Source organism: Odocoileus virginianus, chromosome 4 (genome assembly GCF_023699985.2).
Source record: "Odocoileus virginianus isolate 20LAN1187 ecotype Illinois chromosome 4, Ovbor_1.2, whole genome shotgun sequence".
Taxonomy (NCBI): domain Eukaryota; kingdom Metazoa; phylum Chordata; class Mammalia; order Artiodactyla; family Cervidae; genus Odocoileus; species Odocoileus virginianus.
In genome coordinates this window covers 77,879,112-77,897,130 of record NC_069677.1, presented here as the reverse complement: position 1 = coordinate 77,897,130, position 18,019 = coordinate 77,879,112, and the positions used below count along the sequence as shown (strand labels likewise).

The 18,019-nt window shown below is 43.9% G+C and overlaps 1 protein-coding gene across 1 annotated transcript in view; it reads right to left on the bottom strand.

The window, feature by feature from the left end:
• Positions 1-18,019, bottom strand: part of PCP4 (Purkinje cell protein 4) — a 65,146-nt gene that overhangs the window by 25,854 nt on the left and 21,273 nt on the right. Inside the window, exon 2 of the mRNA XM_020868940.2 lies at positions 9,177-9,228. Coding sequence (XP_020724599.1) covers positions 9,177-9,228 — 52 coding nt within the window. The remainder of the gene's footprint in view (positions 1-9,176; positions 9,229-18,019) is intronic.

The window sequence follows — 18,019 nt, the reverse complement described above, 5'->3', positions numbered from 1 at the left end:
AGTGAAATAGTACCGTTTCCTGGCTGAATTGTCTAAATTGAGCCAAATCTTGGCAGTTAATTATTATTGATTGGAAACGCCAACTCATTACTGATTAAGAACGTTGGAAGAAACCAATTGTGTTGCGTGGACTTTACAGAAACTCACAACAACCCTCTGGGGCTCTCCCTAAAGCCACGTTCTGGGATCACTGATGAGAGCTTTCAGGTGAGACCAGGGAGATGTCTGCCTGCAGGTCTGGGTGAGTCTGTGCTTGCTCTGAGGATGCCTGCAGACTGTCACAGGGACGGGGGACTTCCTTGTTCTGCACAGCTCGGACAGGAGAGCAGGTCCCGCCTAAGAGGAAGTCCAGTGCCTGAAGGCAACTCAGACCACTCTTGCCTGAGCACACTGTTCAGGCAAGAAGGAACATGAGCTATGAGCTTTGCTAATGCCTTTGCAATCACAGATGCACCCCTCTGATAGGAACCCTACAAATTTCAACATCTTATCATGGAGCTCAGGCTGCAGTTGTAGTGGATTCTCTCTTCTGAAAAGCTGCTTGTTGTGCAAATTAATTTTATACATAAAATTATGAATGTATCACCTGCTTATAAAAGCAAAACATATTCAAGTACTTGAGAAGTATTATGTTCATACAAATAATTGAGAAGCAGAATAAGAAACATTCCTGTCTCCTGATGAGGGCAAAGGATAGACAGATCATCACTCTCCTGGTACAAGCTCATAATTCATAGGCTTCAAAAGATCTTCAATGGGAATTCTTTCAGCATAATTTATAAATTCCTTTTTTTTCACTAAAACACATGCGCCTTCTCCAAACTCTATTTTCAGTTGGTCTAAAGCTATCTAAAATTTAATCTCAAAAAAAAGAGAAAGGAAGCCAGGAGGGAAGGAGAAAGGAAATACAGATAAGCCCACAAATTAGAATACTGCTTCAGCGTTTTACTTTTGAAAATTAACAGGCTGTCCCTATAATAGTCTGTGACCACACCTATGTGCCAGAAGCTAGTTAACCAAATTGATGAGATGATACTGCTGTTGAGACCATGGTTTCCAGCTTGGCCAAGATGTCAGTCTATTAACCTCCTTCAGTGCTATGGACTCAGACCACAGCCCAACCTAGTTGCCCATTTACACTCCAGACCCCTAGTCAAGAGAGAACTCAGGACAGCATGAACATGGGGACAAGCTGGCGCGTTTGGACCACAGGCCAGATGACCCGGCACCTTTCCTGTGATTTATGCAACCTTGGGGCCTATCTCCTGACTCCCCAAGGAACTTGTGCTGACATAGCCTCCCCATCTCCCTTCCCAAGTCTGCCATGGAATTGGTTGCGTGTGAGAGCGTTTTAGGCTATGCAAACACCCACAGATGTAGAGAACTAGAACCAGAAGTAGGTAAAAAGCTCCACATCTACTAACAATGCTTAAAGCACATTTACTCCAAAGACAGTGGATTAGAAGCATCGTGTTTATCCACGGTATTTACTAGCACACTGAAGTTATTATAAGACTCAACCTGAAGCGGGGCGGGGGGTGGGGGGGATATCAATCAATCAGTCACTCAGTTGAGATTGCAGTAATAAATTCCCTGTCATCCCTAATCCCTAAAATAACCTTTGCAAAGAATCGATTCACTTGTTGAACAATATTACCCATTGACCAGGTCTGTGCAGATACCCTGATGGTTTAAAGGCCTGGCCTTCTAAGCAATTCCAATTTCATTCTTTCCCCATCTGGATCAATATCAGAAGCAACCTTGTGTATCCATCCATAGCTTCCTTCTGGAATAGAGAAGCTTCAGAGCATTCCGAGCTCATAATACAAAGGGCACGTCCTGTTAATAGTATTTGAGAGCCATGTTAGTACAATATTTCATCCATTCTTGTTTTGAATTTTTTTCTGGTTACTTCAAATATAGAAAAAGGAGGAGGAAAGGGCCAAGGGACCCCTGCTGGAGACCAGAGTGATTTGATGTTTCCCCCTGAGAGCTTTGCGGCGTTCAGGGGAGCATGCACAGTGCATCAGTCCAGGTGAATTCAGGGCTTCCTGCAGATTTTACTGCTCTAACAGAAAACAGATTTAGAACTTTCTGTTCTGGGAATCATTGCACACCTCAGTGATTGATTATTTAGAGAAATGTTTTTCCCATAGCCAGATGCAGTTTAACCAGCACATCTCTGAGACCCGTGGCCGCTCAGCATTCCAAGTTACCATTTTCCCTGTTTCAAAGGGCTTAGAGGCTCAGCACGCTGAGCTTCCACCTGAACTCATCTTGAGATTCATGCAGAATTGCCGTATTACATCCTCAGAGTAGAGGAGAACTGTGCAGAGCCCTGCCTTCCAGATCCCCGAGAACAGCAGCCTGCTGAAACGTCCAAAACCCTCCACCCACCCTCAGGCACCATCACATCCCGTATTTGAAGCAGAACCAGTCACATCTCTGCCATAGGCAGTAACAACGCATGATCCCCCCATAGCCTTTCTGGAAATTGCATTTCCTCCTCTTGCCTTCCAGCCCAACCTGCCCAGACCAAGGAATCAGACCAGCCCTGCAGCATCTCCTGCCAGAACTGACATTCTCTCTTAAGCTTGGCAGTGAGTATTCAGTCAGCTCCCTTTTGTTCCCAGTTCCAAAGCTGTCTCTCCCTACTCCAGGCTGATCATCCATCCTGTGTACAAGACCTTGCCCCACACACTTCCACAAACCAAGGAAAGGAGACAGAGGAAATGTAGCCCAGGCAAAATCTGCCCATGTCAATTTGCGGTCATGGAAAGGTCAACAATACACCAAAAGAAAAATGGGGTATCTGCTGGGTGCCCTGGAGCCAAGGGGGTGGGTGTGAGCAGCATGTAAGTTGTTTTGGGAATAAATATTTGAATTTTAGTTCTTATTTGAAAAATCAGGCTCAAATTAATGCTACTCTATCTGTCTCTATGTCTATGAATGTAGGTCCTTCTCAGGCAGTTTCTCTCTCCACATACTTGATAGCAGAAAAATAAAACTGCAATGTGTGTGTCTGTGTTCCCTCAAAATCAAAGGTGAGATAAACTTAAATGTGATTTTTAACTTTATTCAAAACAAGGAAAGGAGAGTACCCAGTACCACCATCTTTGACCTTATTTGTTGTTAGTAACTATAATCACATCAAAGCAAACTAAATCTTGGATGCTTCTAGTACAATCCCACACCTACTAGAAACTTCTCAAGCCATGACCTCTTTTCCAAAGAAGCAGCACCTATCCAAGTATGGTGCTGTATCTTTGCTCAGATACTCAAGAATCCACCTGCTGATGCAGGAAACGTGAGTTCCATCCCAGGATCAGGATGATCCCCTGGAGAAGGAAATAGCAACCTGCTCTAGTATTCTTGCCTGGAGAATCCCATGGACAGAGGAGCCTGGTGGGCTACAGTCCGTGGTCTCACAAAGAGTCGGACATGACTGAGCATGCACACAACACAACAACTCACATTTCAAAGAGACGACAGCTGGGGTGAGCCCCACAGGTATTTCAGAAAAATTCCTTCCTTCTGGGTATTTACCTACAGCCAGGACTGGGTGGGGGGATTCTCTTATCAAACTCAGGTATCTCTATATGCCTTTCACCTCCAAATGCAGACTTTTGGAAACAAATATATCACAGCTCACTAAGTCAAGAGAAATCCATTCCAGTTTTAGAAATTCAATCTAGCTTGGGTAAGCCCTCAAGCGCTAAAAGTAAGCTCCATCAGAAGTTTATTACTCATAAATCTTTCCTTCAGATTGGAAGTCACCCAGCAGCCACTCTCCTTCCGGTATTTTCCCACTTTTGTTCATCAATAAATAAATTTAACTCTTACAGTCTCTCTGAACAATGAACATCAAGATAAAAATCAAGAGACACAGCCAAATTATTCTTACAAAATGAAACCTTTTGGTTGTGTCCAACCCTGAATATTCATTGGAAGGACTGATTCTGATCCTGAAGCTGAAGCTCTAGTACTTTGGCCACCTGATGCAAACATCCAACTCACAGAAAAAGACCCTGATGCTGGGAAAGATTGAATGTAAAAGGAGAAGGGGGTGGCAGAGGATGAGATGGTTGAATGGCATCACCGACTCAATGAACATGATTTTGAGCAAACTCTGGGAGATAGCAGAGGACAGGGAGGCCTGGTGTACCACAGTCCATGGGATCACAAAGAATCAGACACAACTAAGGGACTGAACAACAACAGCAAACTGGTGACTAGTGGTGAATAACCTGATTCAGACGATTGTGTCATGTTTGAATTGAATGTAGCAGATGAATTGTAACCGGAGCTCTGAAGCGGCGTTTCACTCAAGTGGAGAGTTATAGGGGTTTCCTTGGTGGCTCAGACTAAAGAATCTGCCTGCACTGCAGGAGACCCACATTCAACCCCTGGGTCAGGAAGATCCCCTGGAGAAAGAAATGGCTACCCACTCCAGTATTTTTACCTGGAAAATCCCATGGACAGTGGAGACTGGTGGGCTATAATCCATGAGGTCACAAAGTGTCGGACATGACTGAGACACTAACATACACACATAGGGAAGTCCTATGTGCAAACAGATGAAGTTCTTGGCCAAGACTACTCAATCACAAAGGCACTTTGTTCAGATAAGAATGGAAATCTATGAATTATCAAGATACTAATGAATTTATTTTTTAATTAAAAAGTAATACAACTCTAGTATTTCTGGGGGGAAAAAAATGTCTTCACACTGCAGGTAAGATGAGGACCATCTGGGTTGTGTATCCAGAGTTTGGTGTACTGGAGAATTCAAGTTCAAGGTTGTTCTGTATCATATGGGGTGGATATATGTTAAATTTCACATCAATAAATACCACGGCAACAACCATGACACAAAAATAAATCTTATAAGAATCCAGATTCCTAGCCAATGACCCTTTTGAGATAATATTTAGCAGTATTTCAGCAGAGCTCAAGAATTTAGATCCCACTGGGGGTTCATGTATCTGACTTGTGTCTCCTGTAATCCAGATTAGAATTTCAAGGCACCCAGAATTCACTCCCACAGTCTTCATTATGTCTGTGCTCAGTTGTTCAGTTGTGTACAGTTCTTTGCATCCCATGGACTGTACCCCACCAGGATCCTCTGCCCATGGAATTTTCCAGGCAAGAATACTGGAGCGGGGTGCCATTTCCTGCTCCCAGAGACCTTCTTGATCCAGGGATCAAACTCACGTCCCTTATGTCTTCCACACTGGCAGGCAGATTCTTTACCATTAACACCACCTGGGAAGCCCATAGCCCTATAGTCTTCATTGGTGGTGGTGGTTTAGTTGCTAAGTCATGTCTGAGTCTTGTGACACCGTGGACTGTGGCCTGCCAGGCTCCTCTGTCCAAGGGATTTCCCAGGCCAGAATGCTGGAGTGAGTTGCCATTTGCTTCTCCAGGGGATCTTCCCAACCTGAGGATCGAACCCATGTCTCCTTCATTGCAGGCAGTCTTCTGTATTGCAGGCAGATTATTTATCGACTGAGCCACCAGGGAACCCCCTATAGTCTTCATTGCTTTGTGCTAAATGGAGACCTCAAGTAAATTTATAATATTCAAATTGTAGTCAACTAATGATATTTTGGGATGCTCATTTTACAATTAATTGACTACTATTCCAATCTCATAACATTTTGATAGTCTGTGCTTCATATTTCTACTCTCATGGGTCCCTGCTTCTTCAAAACATGTAGACAGCTTCATTTGTATTAATAGGAAATATACATTAAGATAAAAGATCTCTTGAGGTACCCATGATGACAGAATAAAATGAATTGAATTTCAATGGGATGTAATATTAGGTTAAAACAGAAATTCCAAGATGATCTTCTCATATTGCATATTTAAGAATAAGGAACTAGGCAGCTTAGATTTTTAGGAAAGCATTTAGACTACTTCTAGAAAACTTTACCCCAAATTTAATATTTTAATAAAATACCATGTATGTATATCACACATGAGCAGTTATATCTGAAATTAAGATAGAACACGTTAATAACAATTTGAATGTATACAGAGCCATGAGTCTTTAACTATAAAGTAATCTTTAACTATCAAATAGTCTTTGTCAAATGAATATCCTTTAATATCTAGAATTATATAAAGAAAAGCTTTATTTGTAGCATCTTGAATTTTTCCTTTCTGTTTACTTTTACACTTCCAGAAAAGACATATGCATTTTTCACTAGAGTGAATCAATTTTTATTGGAAATGAATTTTATGCTTTATAATACTAGAAAGCAGTATCTTCTGTAACAGCTGATAATCCCCTCTGGTGCAAAGCACTGAGCACATAGACTTGCTCTGAAGGACCTGTGGATGCCAAGGGAAAGCCAGGCTGCAGATCTATTGAGCACAAGGGACCTAGTCCTGCCTTGACCACCACTCTGCCAGGCCCCAGACTCCAGTCTCCTCCCACGTGAGCAATGAGTAACCTAGGGCAGCAGTTCTCAAAGAACGGACTGGTTACCCTGAGGGGACTTCCTTCCTTTCAGGGAGCCCACAAAATCAAAATCACCTTTATGATACTAGGGTATTATATTATCTGATACTTGCAAATTTTGGTCCTGGAGAAAACTCTTGAGAATCCCTTAGACAGACCAGTCAATCCTAAAGGAAATAACCGTGAATATTCATTGGAAAGACTCATGCTGAAGCTCCAATCCTTTGGCTACCTGATACGAACAGCTGACTCATTGGAAAAGACCCTGATGCTGGAAATGATTGAAGGTAAAAGAAGCGGGCAGCAGAGGATGAGATGGTTAAATAGCATCACTGCCTCAATGAACATGAATTTGAGCAACCTCCAAGAGATAGTAAAGGACAGGGAAGGCTGGCATGCTGCAGGCCGTGGGGTCACAAAGATTCAGACATGACTGTGGGACGGAACAACAACGTGTGTGCACGCGAAGTTGCTTCGGTTGTGTCCGACTCTTTGCCACCCTATGGACTGTAGCCCGCCAGGCTTTTCTGTCCTTAGGATTCTCCAGGCAGGAATACTGGAGAGGGTTGCTATTTCCTTCTATGGGGGATCTTCCCAACCCAGGGATCGAATCCACATCTCTTATGTCTTCAACCCTGGCAGGTAGGTTCTTTACAACTAGTACCACCAAACAACAACAGCAAGGTATTATTTGCTTTTTAAAAATCTCGTCTTCTCATAGGTAGACAGTGGAATTTTCTAGAGGCCACACAACACATGATATTACAACTGACTGAACGTGGAAGCAGCTTTCTTCTAGGCAGCCAGACATTACAGCTATTTGCAAAAATACAGAACTCTCCCACTGTCTTGCAAAAGTGTTTTTTTCTGTCTTGGAAAATATTATTACTTTTTATTTTTAAAATGTTGTCTATGTCAACATATTTCAGGTTTGTCACTTTAGTTTCAGTGAACAAAAAAGTAAACCGTTTAACCATTTCTCCATTTTAATTTCTAATATGAGAACCATCAGTAGATATAGCCAACAAATCAGAAGTTCTTTGGGGGTCTTTGAGAATTTTTAAGAATGAAAAGAAGTTGTGAGAGCCAAAAGGTTGAAAACTGCTTCATGAGGGCATCTCTGAGAAGACTTTTGACACTAAATCCCATGATACCAAGGTTGGCAGGTTCCATGGATGTTAACTCCATTGACAAGATGGACATGAATCTATGAACCCAGATAATCAGGAAACTCTTGTGAGACATTCCATCCTTCTCTATTTGAGTGGTTCTCATTTTGCTCCTCTCTGCTCTCTGAATGCCTTGCTAATAAACTCACCAACCCACACCCACACAGAGAAAGTGGGAAAAGCTGTGGGCATCAGTAAAGGCTTGCGAAAGAGCACATTTCCTCCCCCACCCTCTCCAAGCCCCCAGGTCTGAGCAAGACATTCTTGGGTACCAGTCCCTCTTTTTATTAATACAATGAACTTTTCACCCCAGGGGTCACCACCACACAGTCCCTCTCCAGGACAAAGGCCCAAAACAGGCGAGTGAGTCAGCAGCCACAGATGAGTGGCCCACCAAGAAATATTCTAGAACTTTAGACTTGCTCAGGCCCCACTCAGATTCTAAACGGAGCTTCCTAAGTGGTTTTCAGAACCCTAAGGAGTTTTTACAGCCAGGATCTGAGATTGACATTATCTACAACTGGATGAGCAGCATCAGCTTAAATTCTATCCAGCAGGAAGCAAGGAATAGTTTTCCATGAAAGGTGAGTTCATTTTGTGATAAACGGAAAGTTGGAACACCCAGGGTCGGGGAAGATCCCCTGGAGAAGGGAATGGCAACTCACTCCAGTATTCTTTCCTGGAGCATCCCATGGACAGAGGAGCCTGGTGGGCTACAGTCCATGGGGTCACAAAGAGTCAGACACAACTGAGTGACTGAGTCACAAGTGAGTCACATAGAGGAACACCCAGAACTCAACCTCACCAGGACCACAACCCCAACCCTGGGCTTTTTATTCTGGTGACCAGTCATCCTCCAGTACAACCACTAAAGGTGGGGAGCTGGGCTTCTTCCCAGCTCTGTCGTCTTCAGAGTCCTTTCCCGGCCACTTCCCAGCTCCTCCGCTGCCAGTCTGTTTCAACGATAAAATTTAATGATCCTTCCTACAATTTAAGGCTGAGGTGGAGACTGGAATGGAGAATATAAGTGCTCTGCTCTCTGCTATTACTTTTATCTTCTGTGGGTCCGTGCAGTGACATCGATCCAGGACCTCCCCCAACCAGCACCCTGCTCTATGTACGAGGGAGAGCAAAGCGAGTTTTAAACCTCCTTTCCTGTGAAGTTGAGCCCTTCACAGTTTTCAAAGCACTTCTCTCATTTGATCTCATTTTATCCTCACAACAACTCGGGTGATTCTCACCACCCCTAATGAAGAAAGCGGAGAACTATATTTGCATCGTAATTATCATGTTGCCCAGAATGGGCGTCCTCCTTTGAGAAGGAAACTGATCTTATCCACTGCGTTTAGCTCAGGTTTTTTTTGTTGTTGTTTTTTTAAGAGCAGACCATGGTGCCCACTTTGAATTGCTAAAATCCACTCTACACCAAAGTGCAGGCTTAGATAGTGGCCAATTTGGCTGAAAGTTATGATCCACACCTGCCATGTGCCCAAAGCTACAGACATAAGTAAGTAGTTAGACTATTCGTGGGGTCTTACCATTTTCACCAGATGGCTTGTCTTTTCCATTGGTCGTCCCAGCTCCTTGTCGCTAAAGGCATTAAAAAAGAAAGAAATTGTTATCAGTCACTTTCAGGATTATTTTTGTCTCTTTCATTCTTTCCAATACTTCTTGCATCATATCAAGTTCTATGTCACTTTAGCTCGAGATGGTTAAGGCATGATGTTCGTGAGACCAAGAAAAGATCAGTCCAAGACAGGATGTTTTGAAATGTCACAGACTGCCTCCCTGGACCAGATCCACTGCTCTGTGAATTCAGTTCACTAGTCACAAGGGATAGCAGACAGGAGACTGTTGATGGAACACAGCATCAACAGAAACACGAGGGAAGCAGCAAAGAGTTTTCACCAACTGTGACAAGATCAGAGCTATCACTTTTGTCAATGATTACACTGCCACATTTTTATTCCAATCACTATGTTCAACGTCTCATCTTCAAATATATGGTAATCAGTTTTTAAAAGCCTCATGTCAATGGTCAGAATCTCTCCTATCATTAGGTTACTTTTCTGTCCATGTTTATGCCTATCTTGTGTATTTTCAATTTACCAGGTTGACCAAAAGGAATGTCTTATGGTTAATCTTGAATCTTTGGGCAAGATTCTCTGAATAGGTGGCCTGGGGAGCTATGTGCAATGTATTGCACATGCAAGCATTTAAGCATATTTCTTCAAACCTTATCCAGCAACTACCTTTAAATAACATGCTGTTCAGAATTGTTCTAGTCCATGGAGAGAGAAGTCTTTTGTCAGTCCAGTTTTCTGGTCATCATCAGAAAACATGCTTCAAGTTAAGAAAAACAAAGTGATTGTAAAGCCTCTAGCTTTCAGGTGCAGAAAAAGAGGCCAGGCAGGGAGCTTGATTTGTCCAAGTTCACAAAGCTAATTGGTGATACAGTCAAGACTGGAGACTGGACTTCCTGCCAAGGTTAGTACCTTGCAGGAATAGTCATCATTATGTAACTCTCTGATGGGATCCTGGAAAGAGAAGCAAGGCACTGACCAAGGAGAAAATCAATATAGGTGACTCCCATCAAGGATCAGAATGAACTTAAAATTTATATTTGAGTCCAAGACTTCAGCTTAAAGCAGTATTAAAAAAAATTATTAGTTCCTATTATTGTCCAGTGTTGTTATGAGAAATTCCCAGGCCCTTGGCCAATCCTTGATTAACAGAAGCTGGATCATCTGGAAAAATCTTGCTTGCATGTTCTGATTAGTGTAAATAAATATGGCAAATGAATGATAGAGACTTATGTGAACAAATTTAACCATCCCTGTGTACGCTTACTACCTGGAGCAGATGATAACTCCAGAGAGAGGAAAAGTCAAGCCTTCCATTTATTACAAATCCCACCACACACCTGCCACACACAAACACACACATACCCCATGTACACACAGACTTCATCTCAGTCAATGAGAAGTGCAAATGCCCACCCAGGTCAGGAGAGTACTCTGCTTCATTCCAAGAAGAAAAACCACCTCTCTCTGCCAGGAAATGGAAGGAAAGCCTAGATAAATGTGGGTTCCTTCCTCTCATTTAATTTAAAACATTTTTTTCAGAATCCAGACCTGCCCATTATCCCATGGAAGAAGAAGGTTGCGGTACTGGCCAAACTATCCACTGATCTTCAATAAATTTCTCCCATTTCGTTCGCTGTATCATAGCATCTTTATCTAACGCACTCAACTTGTAACACATCGTCATCTCGATTTAAACTAGATTACACATTTCTTAAATACAGTAGATTTGTAAGTGAAAATGCCACTTTATTCTTGCCTGTGTTTACTCAGTTTCATTTTTTTTAAACAGAAAGCTGGTAAATTTGCTGCACAGGATGGAAATTTGGTCACCATGGTGAAGGATCAAAAGTGACACAGCAGCCAGTTAGGGGTCGAACCGCTCCAAGGTTTAAACCCTCCATTCTTCCCCACATAGTTCATAGAAGACTCAGAAGACATGGCAAATTCCACAGAATAAAAGGACAGGGTTTTAGAGCTGAATAAAGCAAATTCAGTGGCATACAAGTGCAAAAGAGGTGCACATCCAGCTCCATTATCTTTAAATACCTTAAACACTGACACCTTTCAAATGTCCTGAATACTTCATTCCATAAAAGATCACCTCTAAGAAACCTGAAGGAAACCAAAATGAAATGTGCACTGGGGAAGAAAAGGGGTTCATTTTCTAAGAATTTCTAAGATAGGAGTTTTGTGTCAGGTCTTATTCGATGGAGGCAAAATGAAGCTGATAGATGTCATTAGGAGATTGTGTCTCGCATCAGAGAATGATCCCTACAAAAAAGAACTAGTCATCCAAAACATCTTGTTTCAGAATTCTTTCAGACCTGGCGACATTTTTAAGACAAGGCTGAGAACAGTGAGGGGAGCAGTCAAGAGGGCTCTTGTTCCTGTTCCAGGGGTCTCCAGGGCCATTACCTGTGATTGTTTTATCACTAGGGGAGGAGCTGAAACTCCCCTGAACCAAGTATTTGAAGGGGACCTGAGTCAGGCTGGGGCTCAGGGTGCCGAGGCCAGACAAGCTCCAAGTGGTCCTGGGCATTACGGGCTCAGTGAATTACGACAGCATCCTTAACCAGGCAGATACCACCATGGTCCTCATCAGCATCACTCTATCACTGTATCCCCAGCACAGAGGACTTGCTCAAGGTCACACAACTGGGAAGTGGCAGAGCCTGAGCTCCAACCCAGAGGCTCTGGCTCTTAAGTTGACCTTTGAACCACTGAGCCTGCATATCCCCTAGTATCCTTCTGAGCCCACCCTACCTCCACCCAACACACCAGCAGGTGGGGAGATTGCTACGTGGAGGGCAGACAGCACCACAGAGAAAAATAGCTTAAGAGAAAATGCATCACCATCAACACCCTGCTTCTATCACCAACAGGAAGTGTGGGTTTCCCTGATGGCACTAGTGGTAAAGAATTCTCCTGCCAATGCAGGATACGCAAGAGACCTGGGTTCAATCCCTGGGTGGGGAAGATCCCCTGGAGGAGGGCATGGCAACCCACTCCAGGATTCTCACTTGGAAAATTCTATTGACAGAGGAGTCTAGGGGGTTACAGTCCAAGGGTCGCAGAGAGTCAGACAAGACTGTGCACACACACACTGACGGCCTCTGCAGAATTTCTCAGGAAGTATAAGAGCTCTGTCTAAGGACGCAGACCAAAATGTTAATGTGACTGCATTGGAGCCAGCATTGGAGCCTCCTTCTTCTGCAGCACATGCAGGAGGCTTGAGCAGGGAGGTTTCCTTCCTCGGTGATGTTAACTATTACAGGGATAGCATTTCAGAGTTTGATAAATCCCAGTTAAGTAGAGAACAGACTTGTAGACATAGTGGGGGAAGGAGAGGATGGGACAAATTGAGAGAGTAGCCCTGAAACATATACATTGCCATATGCAAAACAGATAGCCAGTGGGGATTTGCTATATGACACAGGGAGCTCAACGCCGTGCTCTTTGACAACACGGGGTGGGATGGGGTAGGGGGTGGGAGGATCAAGGTGGGGACATATGTATGCCTCTGGCTGATTCATGTTGATGTATGAAGCCAACAAAACACTATAGTGCAATTATCCTCCAATTAAAACTAAATGATTTTTTAAAAAGGAGCCTAAATGAAGAATAAGCGTATATAGTTCCTTCTTACAATCCAACATAACACTAAATACTCATAAAAAGGCAGGACTGGTTTTCAAAAGTATGATTCTTAAAGTGATTTTGCCTGTCAGTCCCCTGACACCAAGGGCTACAGGGAGATGACAAGGAACATGTCTTAGCTTGGCTTCCCAGAAAGCAAAGTGCAAGGCAAGAACAGTTTGTGCTACAATTTAATTGGGGAGGGAGGTTCCAGGAATGAGTGGGGAGGACAGGTGGTGGGGCCCAGACAGCCATGCAAGGAAATGGCATCTGGTAGGCACTGCCAGGGGCACCCAGACCTCGAGACTGCGCCCTCCAGCGATGCTCGAACTCTGTTCGAGGACAGACTCCCAAGATCCATCAGCTCCCATCTCTCACTGGCCCAAGACACACACTCTAGGGCTTAATTCCCGATGCTTCTAGTCTGAGCCATGTCTCCAACATGGTGTCTGCCCGAAGACAAGGAGGACACCCCTGGGAAGGAAATGGAGACACACGGCATGGGCAGGAGGTGACATACCATCACTTAAACCTGCCTGAAGCCTGCAGAGCCCACGCTGGCTGCCCACCCACAGGGCCCTCCCTGATGGGACCTGAAGTGACAAAGGAGAGATGTCTGACTCAGCACATCAACTTGGCTGGTGGGTCTTTTCAACCAAGTTGCAAGCTCATGGACAGTCCTGTCATATTAGAAACTTCACTAGTGGAACAAGCCACATCAATTTTCTGGTAAATAACCAGCTTTGGAGCCACTTCTTCCTGTATTATGAGCTCAGAGTGTGTGCAGTCACTTTTTGCTACACCTAAGGGCTGGGACTCATTGGAAAAGACTGATGCTGGGAAAGATTGAGGGCAGGAGGAAAAGGGGGCGACAGAGGATGAGATGGTTAGAAAGCATCACCAATTCAATGGACATGAATCTGAGCAAGCTCCAGGAGATAGTGAAGGACAGGGAAGCCTGGCGTGCTGCAATCCATGGGGTTGCAAAGAGTCAGACACGATTTAGTGACTGAACAACAGGGGCCATGCACACATCAGTAAGACCCGTCTCAACGGTGTTGGTTGGAAGAGAAAGTGTGCTGTCGTCCTACCCATCACCAACAGACTGAAGCCCAATCCTACTGCGTGACCATCACAAGCCCCCATGTCCTCTGTTCTTCCTTGTGAGATCTATCACAAAACCTTTGTGTTCTTTATCAAGTCACTGGCTAAGGAGAGTGAAGTGTTTACCCACCTTGGGCACAGAATTTAAGATGGCATCAAGAAACTCATTAATCAGAACAAACACTGCCTGGGATCATGCTTGCATGGAATCTGAAGGAGAAAAAAAAGTCAAGGTGATAAGAGCAGAGAGTGAAATGGTGATTGCCAGGAGCTGGGGTAGGGGAAAGGGGAGAAGCTGGTAAAACGGTACAAACTTAGTTATGAGCAAGGTTAGAAGATCAAATGTGTTACATGGTGACTATGGTTAATAACACTCTGCTGTAAAATTGAAATTTGCTAAGAGAATGAAACTTAAGAACTCTCAGCAAAAAAAAAAAAAAAATGGTAAAAATTTTAGGTGATGGATGTTGAAATTAAACCGATAATGGGACTCCTTTCACAGTGTACAGATATGTCAAATTTTCCAGTTGTACACTTTAATCATGTTACAAATTTATTTGTCAAGGATACACCAAAAAGGGCTTCCCAGGTATTCAGTGGTAAAGAACCTGCCTGCCAGATGTGGGTTTGATTGCTGGGTCTGGAAGATCACCTAGAGAAGGAAATGGCAACTCACTCCAGTATCCTTGCCTGGAGAATCCTGTGGACAGAGGAACCTGGCAGGCTATAGTCCAGGTGGTCACAAAGGGTCGGACATGACCTAGCAACTAAACAACATACTTCAACAAAACTGGAAAAGAGGTGAATATTAATGCAATATTTTAGAAAATCAAAACTACTGCAAGAAGTCATGATAAACAAAATACCCACATTTTGCACAAAGATGAGACAGATGGGAACCACTGACATTTCCTTTTGCCACACTCTTGTGTGGCTCTCCCAGGTGCTGGCCATGTTTCCCTAAAGCAAATAAAACACTCAGGAAGTTGAGTAATTTCATGGATTTACACAATTATTCTAATATGGTCTTTGAAACCTTTCTTCTACAGCTCTCTCAAGGGCCAAGACTGTGGGTTATGATTCATGCTGTCATTTTTCAAGTTTTTATTCTATGATTTCTAGAATACTGCAGTGGAGGGTCTCGCCTTTCATATTTTGCTGTTGATAACCCATAAAATCAGTCATGCCAATCATATGTCATATAGGACCCAGAATCACTAAAACCTGCTTCCTCAATAAAGCAGACCCAGAACCCTGGACAGATTATGTCTGCTTGGAAAATCCATTCAGCCAGTACATATTGCTTTCATCTTTAGGATAAAACACAAGTTCCCATGAAAAGACATTTGCTTTTCATTTCAGAAGGCTGGAGAGAATGAAATGTGAAATGAATTCCAGAGGGGCACAAATGACAGTTCAAGAAGATTTTCTGAATCTGCACCCACTAAGTGGATAAACCTGTCTTCAAAAACTTGGCTTGTTCCTTAATTTGATGAGCTATGACTCCAATATTTTGGCCACCTGATAGGAAGAGCCAATTCATTAGAAAAGACCCTGATGATGGGAAAGATTGAAAGCAGGAGGAGAAGGGGATGACAGAGAATGAGATGACTGGATGGCATCACCTACTCAATAGACATGAGTTTGAGCAAGCTCTGGGAGATGGTGACACAGGGAAGCCTGGCGTGCTGTAGCCCATGAGGTCACAAAGAGTCAGACACAACTGAGCGACTGAACAGCAACAAAAGACTCAACTAGAGGGTGACTAATTTCAAAGACCCCTTAGAGTTGGGGAACAAACTGCCTTCTGCAACAGTAAGGGTCCCAGGGCATCCCCAGGGTCCCCAGGGTTCCCAGAGTCCCCCAGCTCTCCATCCCTTCTTCTTCGATTTCCCCAAGCACCTCACCCATTGTGCCACAAAATTCTGGAAAGAGCTGCATGCATGAATTTGCTTTGGCAACACTGGAGAAAAGACCACCACCCTCACGGCCCCAGATCCAAGGGGGACAAAGGACAGAAGGGCCCGTAGAAGTCTTTGGCTCCTGAAGGCATTTCTTCTCATCCTCCTTATCAAGCCATCAGGATAGGAGAGGTTATGAGTGAGCTCCTCACAGCCCTGGGGTCAGCTTGTCAGTGCTGCAGCATTAGGAAAATCCCTGTCAGGGGACTTTGGTCTCACCCAAGTTAAGAAATAAAAGATTTCATGCAGAAGGAAGATGGTACCACACAGAAACTCAGATCCACAATAAGAAAATAAGAAGCTCCAGAGAGATTCCAAAGGAAGCTAAATTAACACTTCCTAATTGCTCTAAAAATAACTTCCTAAAGAAAGAGCCCGCTGAAATTTTGTTAAAGGGCTGGGTAGTAAATATTTTAGAGTCATAGGCCAAGTGGTCTCCGCTGCAAATACTCAAGTCTGCAGTTGTAATGTGGAAGTAGCCATAGACAATATGCAAACACTAGCTGTTTTCCAATAAAACATTATTCATTAAAAAAAAATTAGGTATATTCAGCACTGTGCAAAACTATTAGCAGTGAAGTCATGGGTTCAGTGCCAGACAGAGGCTGTGAGCAACTCAGGGGGTGACTGGCTCCTGGATTCACAATTTACTCCTCTTTCCTTGGGCCAGGCAGTGCGCCAGGCCCAAAGGTCCCCAGGAGAAGGAGGATATGCTCTGACTTTGGTTGGTCACAGCCTGGAGGGAGAGAGACTAAACCAACCATCTCAGATGGTGGGTAAGATAGGACCCAAGATGACCAAGTTCAGGGCCATGGGTTAGGGTCCGCCAGCTCACACTGGAGTGAGTAGGGGGTCAAGGACAATTCCACATTTTGAGGGGGGGAATGAGTCACAGTGACCCCACAAGCTGGGCAGAGCTGGGGAAGCGCCTTACCAAGTTCCCTCCTGAGAAGGAAAGACGGTGACCTCTGGCTCCTGCTGTCACATTAAGGACTTGCCATGCAGCAAGTTCGCTCTCCCATCCACCCAACAGTGACAGCGTTTTCCAAAAGAGACATTACTTGGCATTATCAAGTGGATGGTATCACTGTCTCAAGGGAAAGGAAAGTATGTGTTTCAAGGCATTTTTTAACGTTTTCCCCTCTGTCCCCAATGTCTGACCTCTGTTGGACTTTGTCTGAAGCTCTAATACTTGACCATGTGATGAAAAGAGGTGACTCATTGGATAAAACCCTGATGCTGGGAAAGATTGAGGTTAGGAGGAGAAGCGGGTGACAGAGAATGAGATGGTTGGATGGCATCACCATCTCAATGGACATGAGTTTGAGTAAGCTCTGGGAGATGGTGAAGGACAGGGAAACCTGATGGGCTGCGGTCCGTGGGGCCTCCAAGAGTCAGACACAACTGAGTGACTAAGCAACAACAACCAAGAAGTTACAGAGATTTGGCAAAAGAATGCAAGAAGCATCCACCCCACCCCGAGTTGCTTAGAAGCTCTTGTCAGCAAGTGCTCCTTCACACATTCTATCCCCTGGTGGTGACTTTCCTCTGAAGTTGTTTCTTCTCCAAGACTCTGTCTTCCTTTTGTGTGGTTGCATCCTGATATTCAGTTTGCTGATGGCTCAGGGATTCTGGCGCCCCTTAAATGCTAGCATCGTGACAAGCAGATCCTCAAATGGGTCATAAATAAGGGGGAAAATGCCAATCTGTGCGTTTGGGGGCTAGAAGACTCTCAGGGAACATGAAGGCTCAGATAATTGCAATATTCTTTGCAGAATCGATATCCTGCACACAGAAGAGAGGGCAAAATGGAGAAAGGGCCCCAGAGTTCTCATTCCATCCTTCTAAGATGTCTTTTGATGACCATGTTTATAAAGAATGAAACAGAAGTGTTTCTATGGTATTATATGAAGGTGTTTTTCTATGGCATTATGTTTAATTTTTTATTGATGAAAGATTGTGAGTCTTTTAGATGAAATATCAGATTTTAAATGGACAGTGATGGGGAACCATGGCGATCACATAGTGAAGTAAGATTAACAGCTGGGTTGGCCAGCACAGGTAGCTGATGTGGGCTCGGGGCCACCACCATCA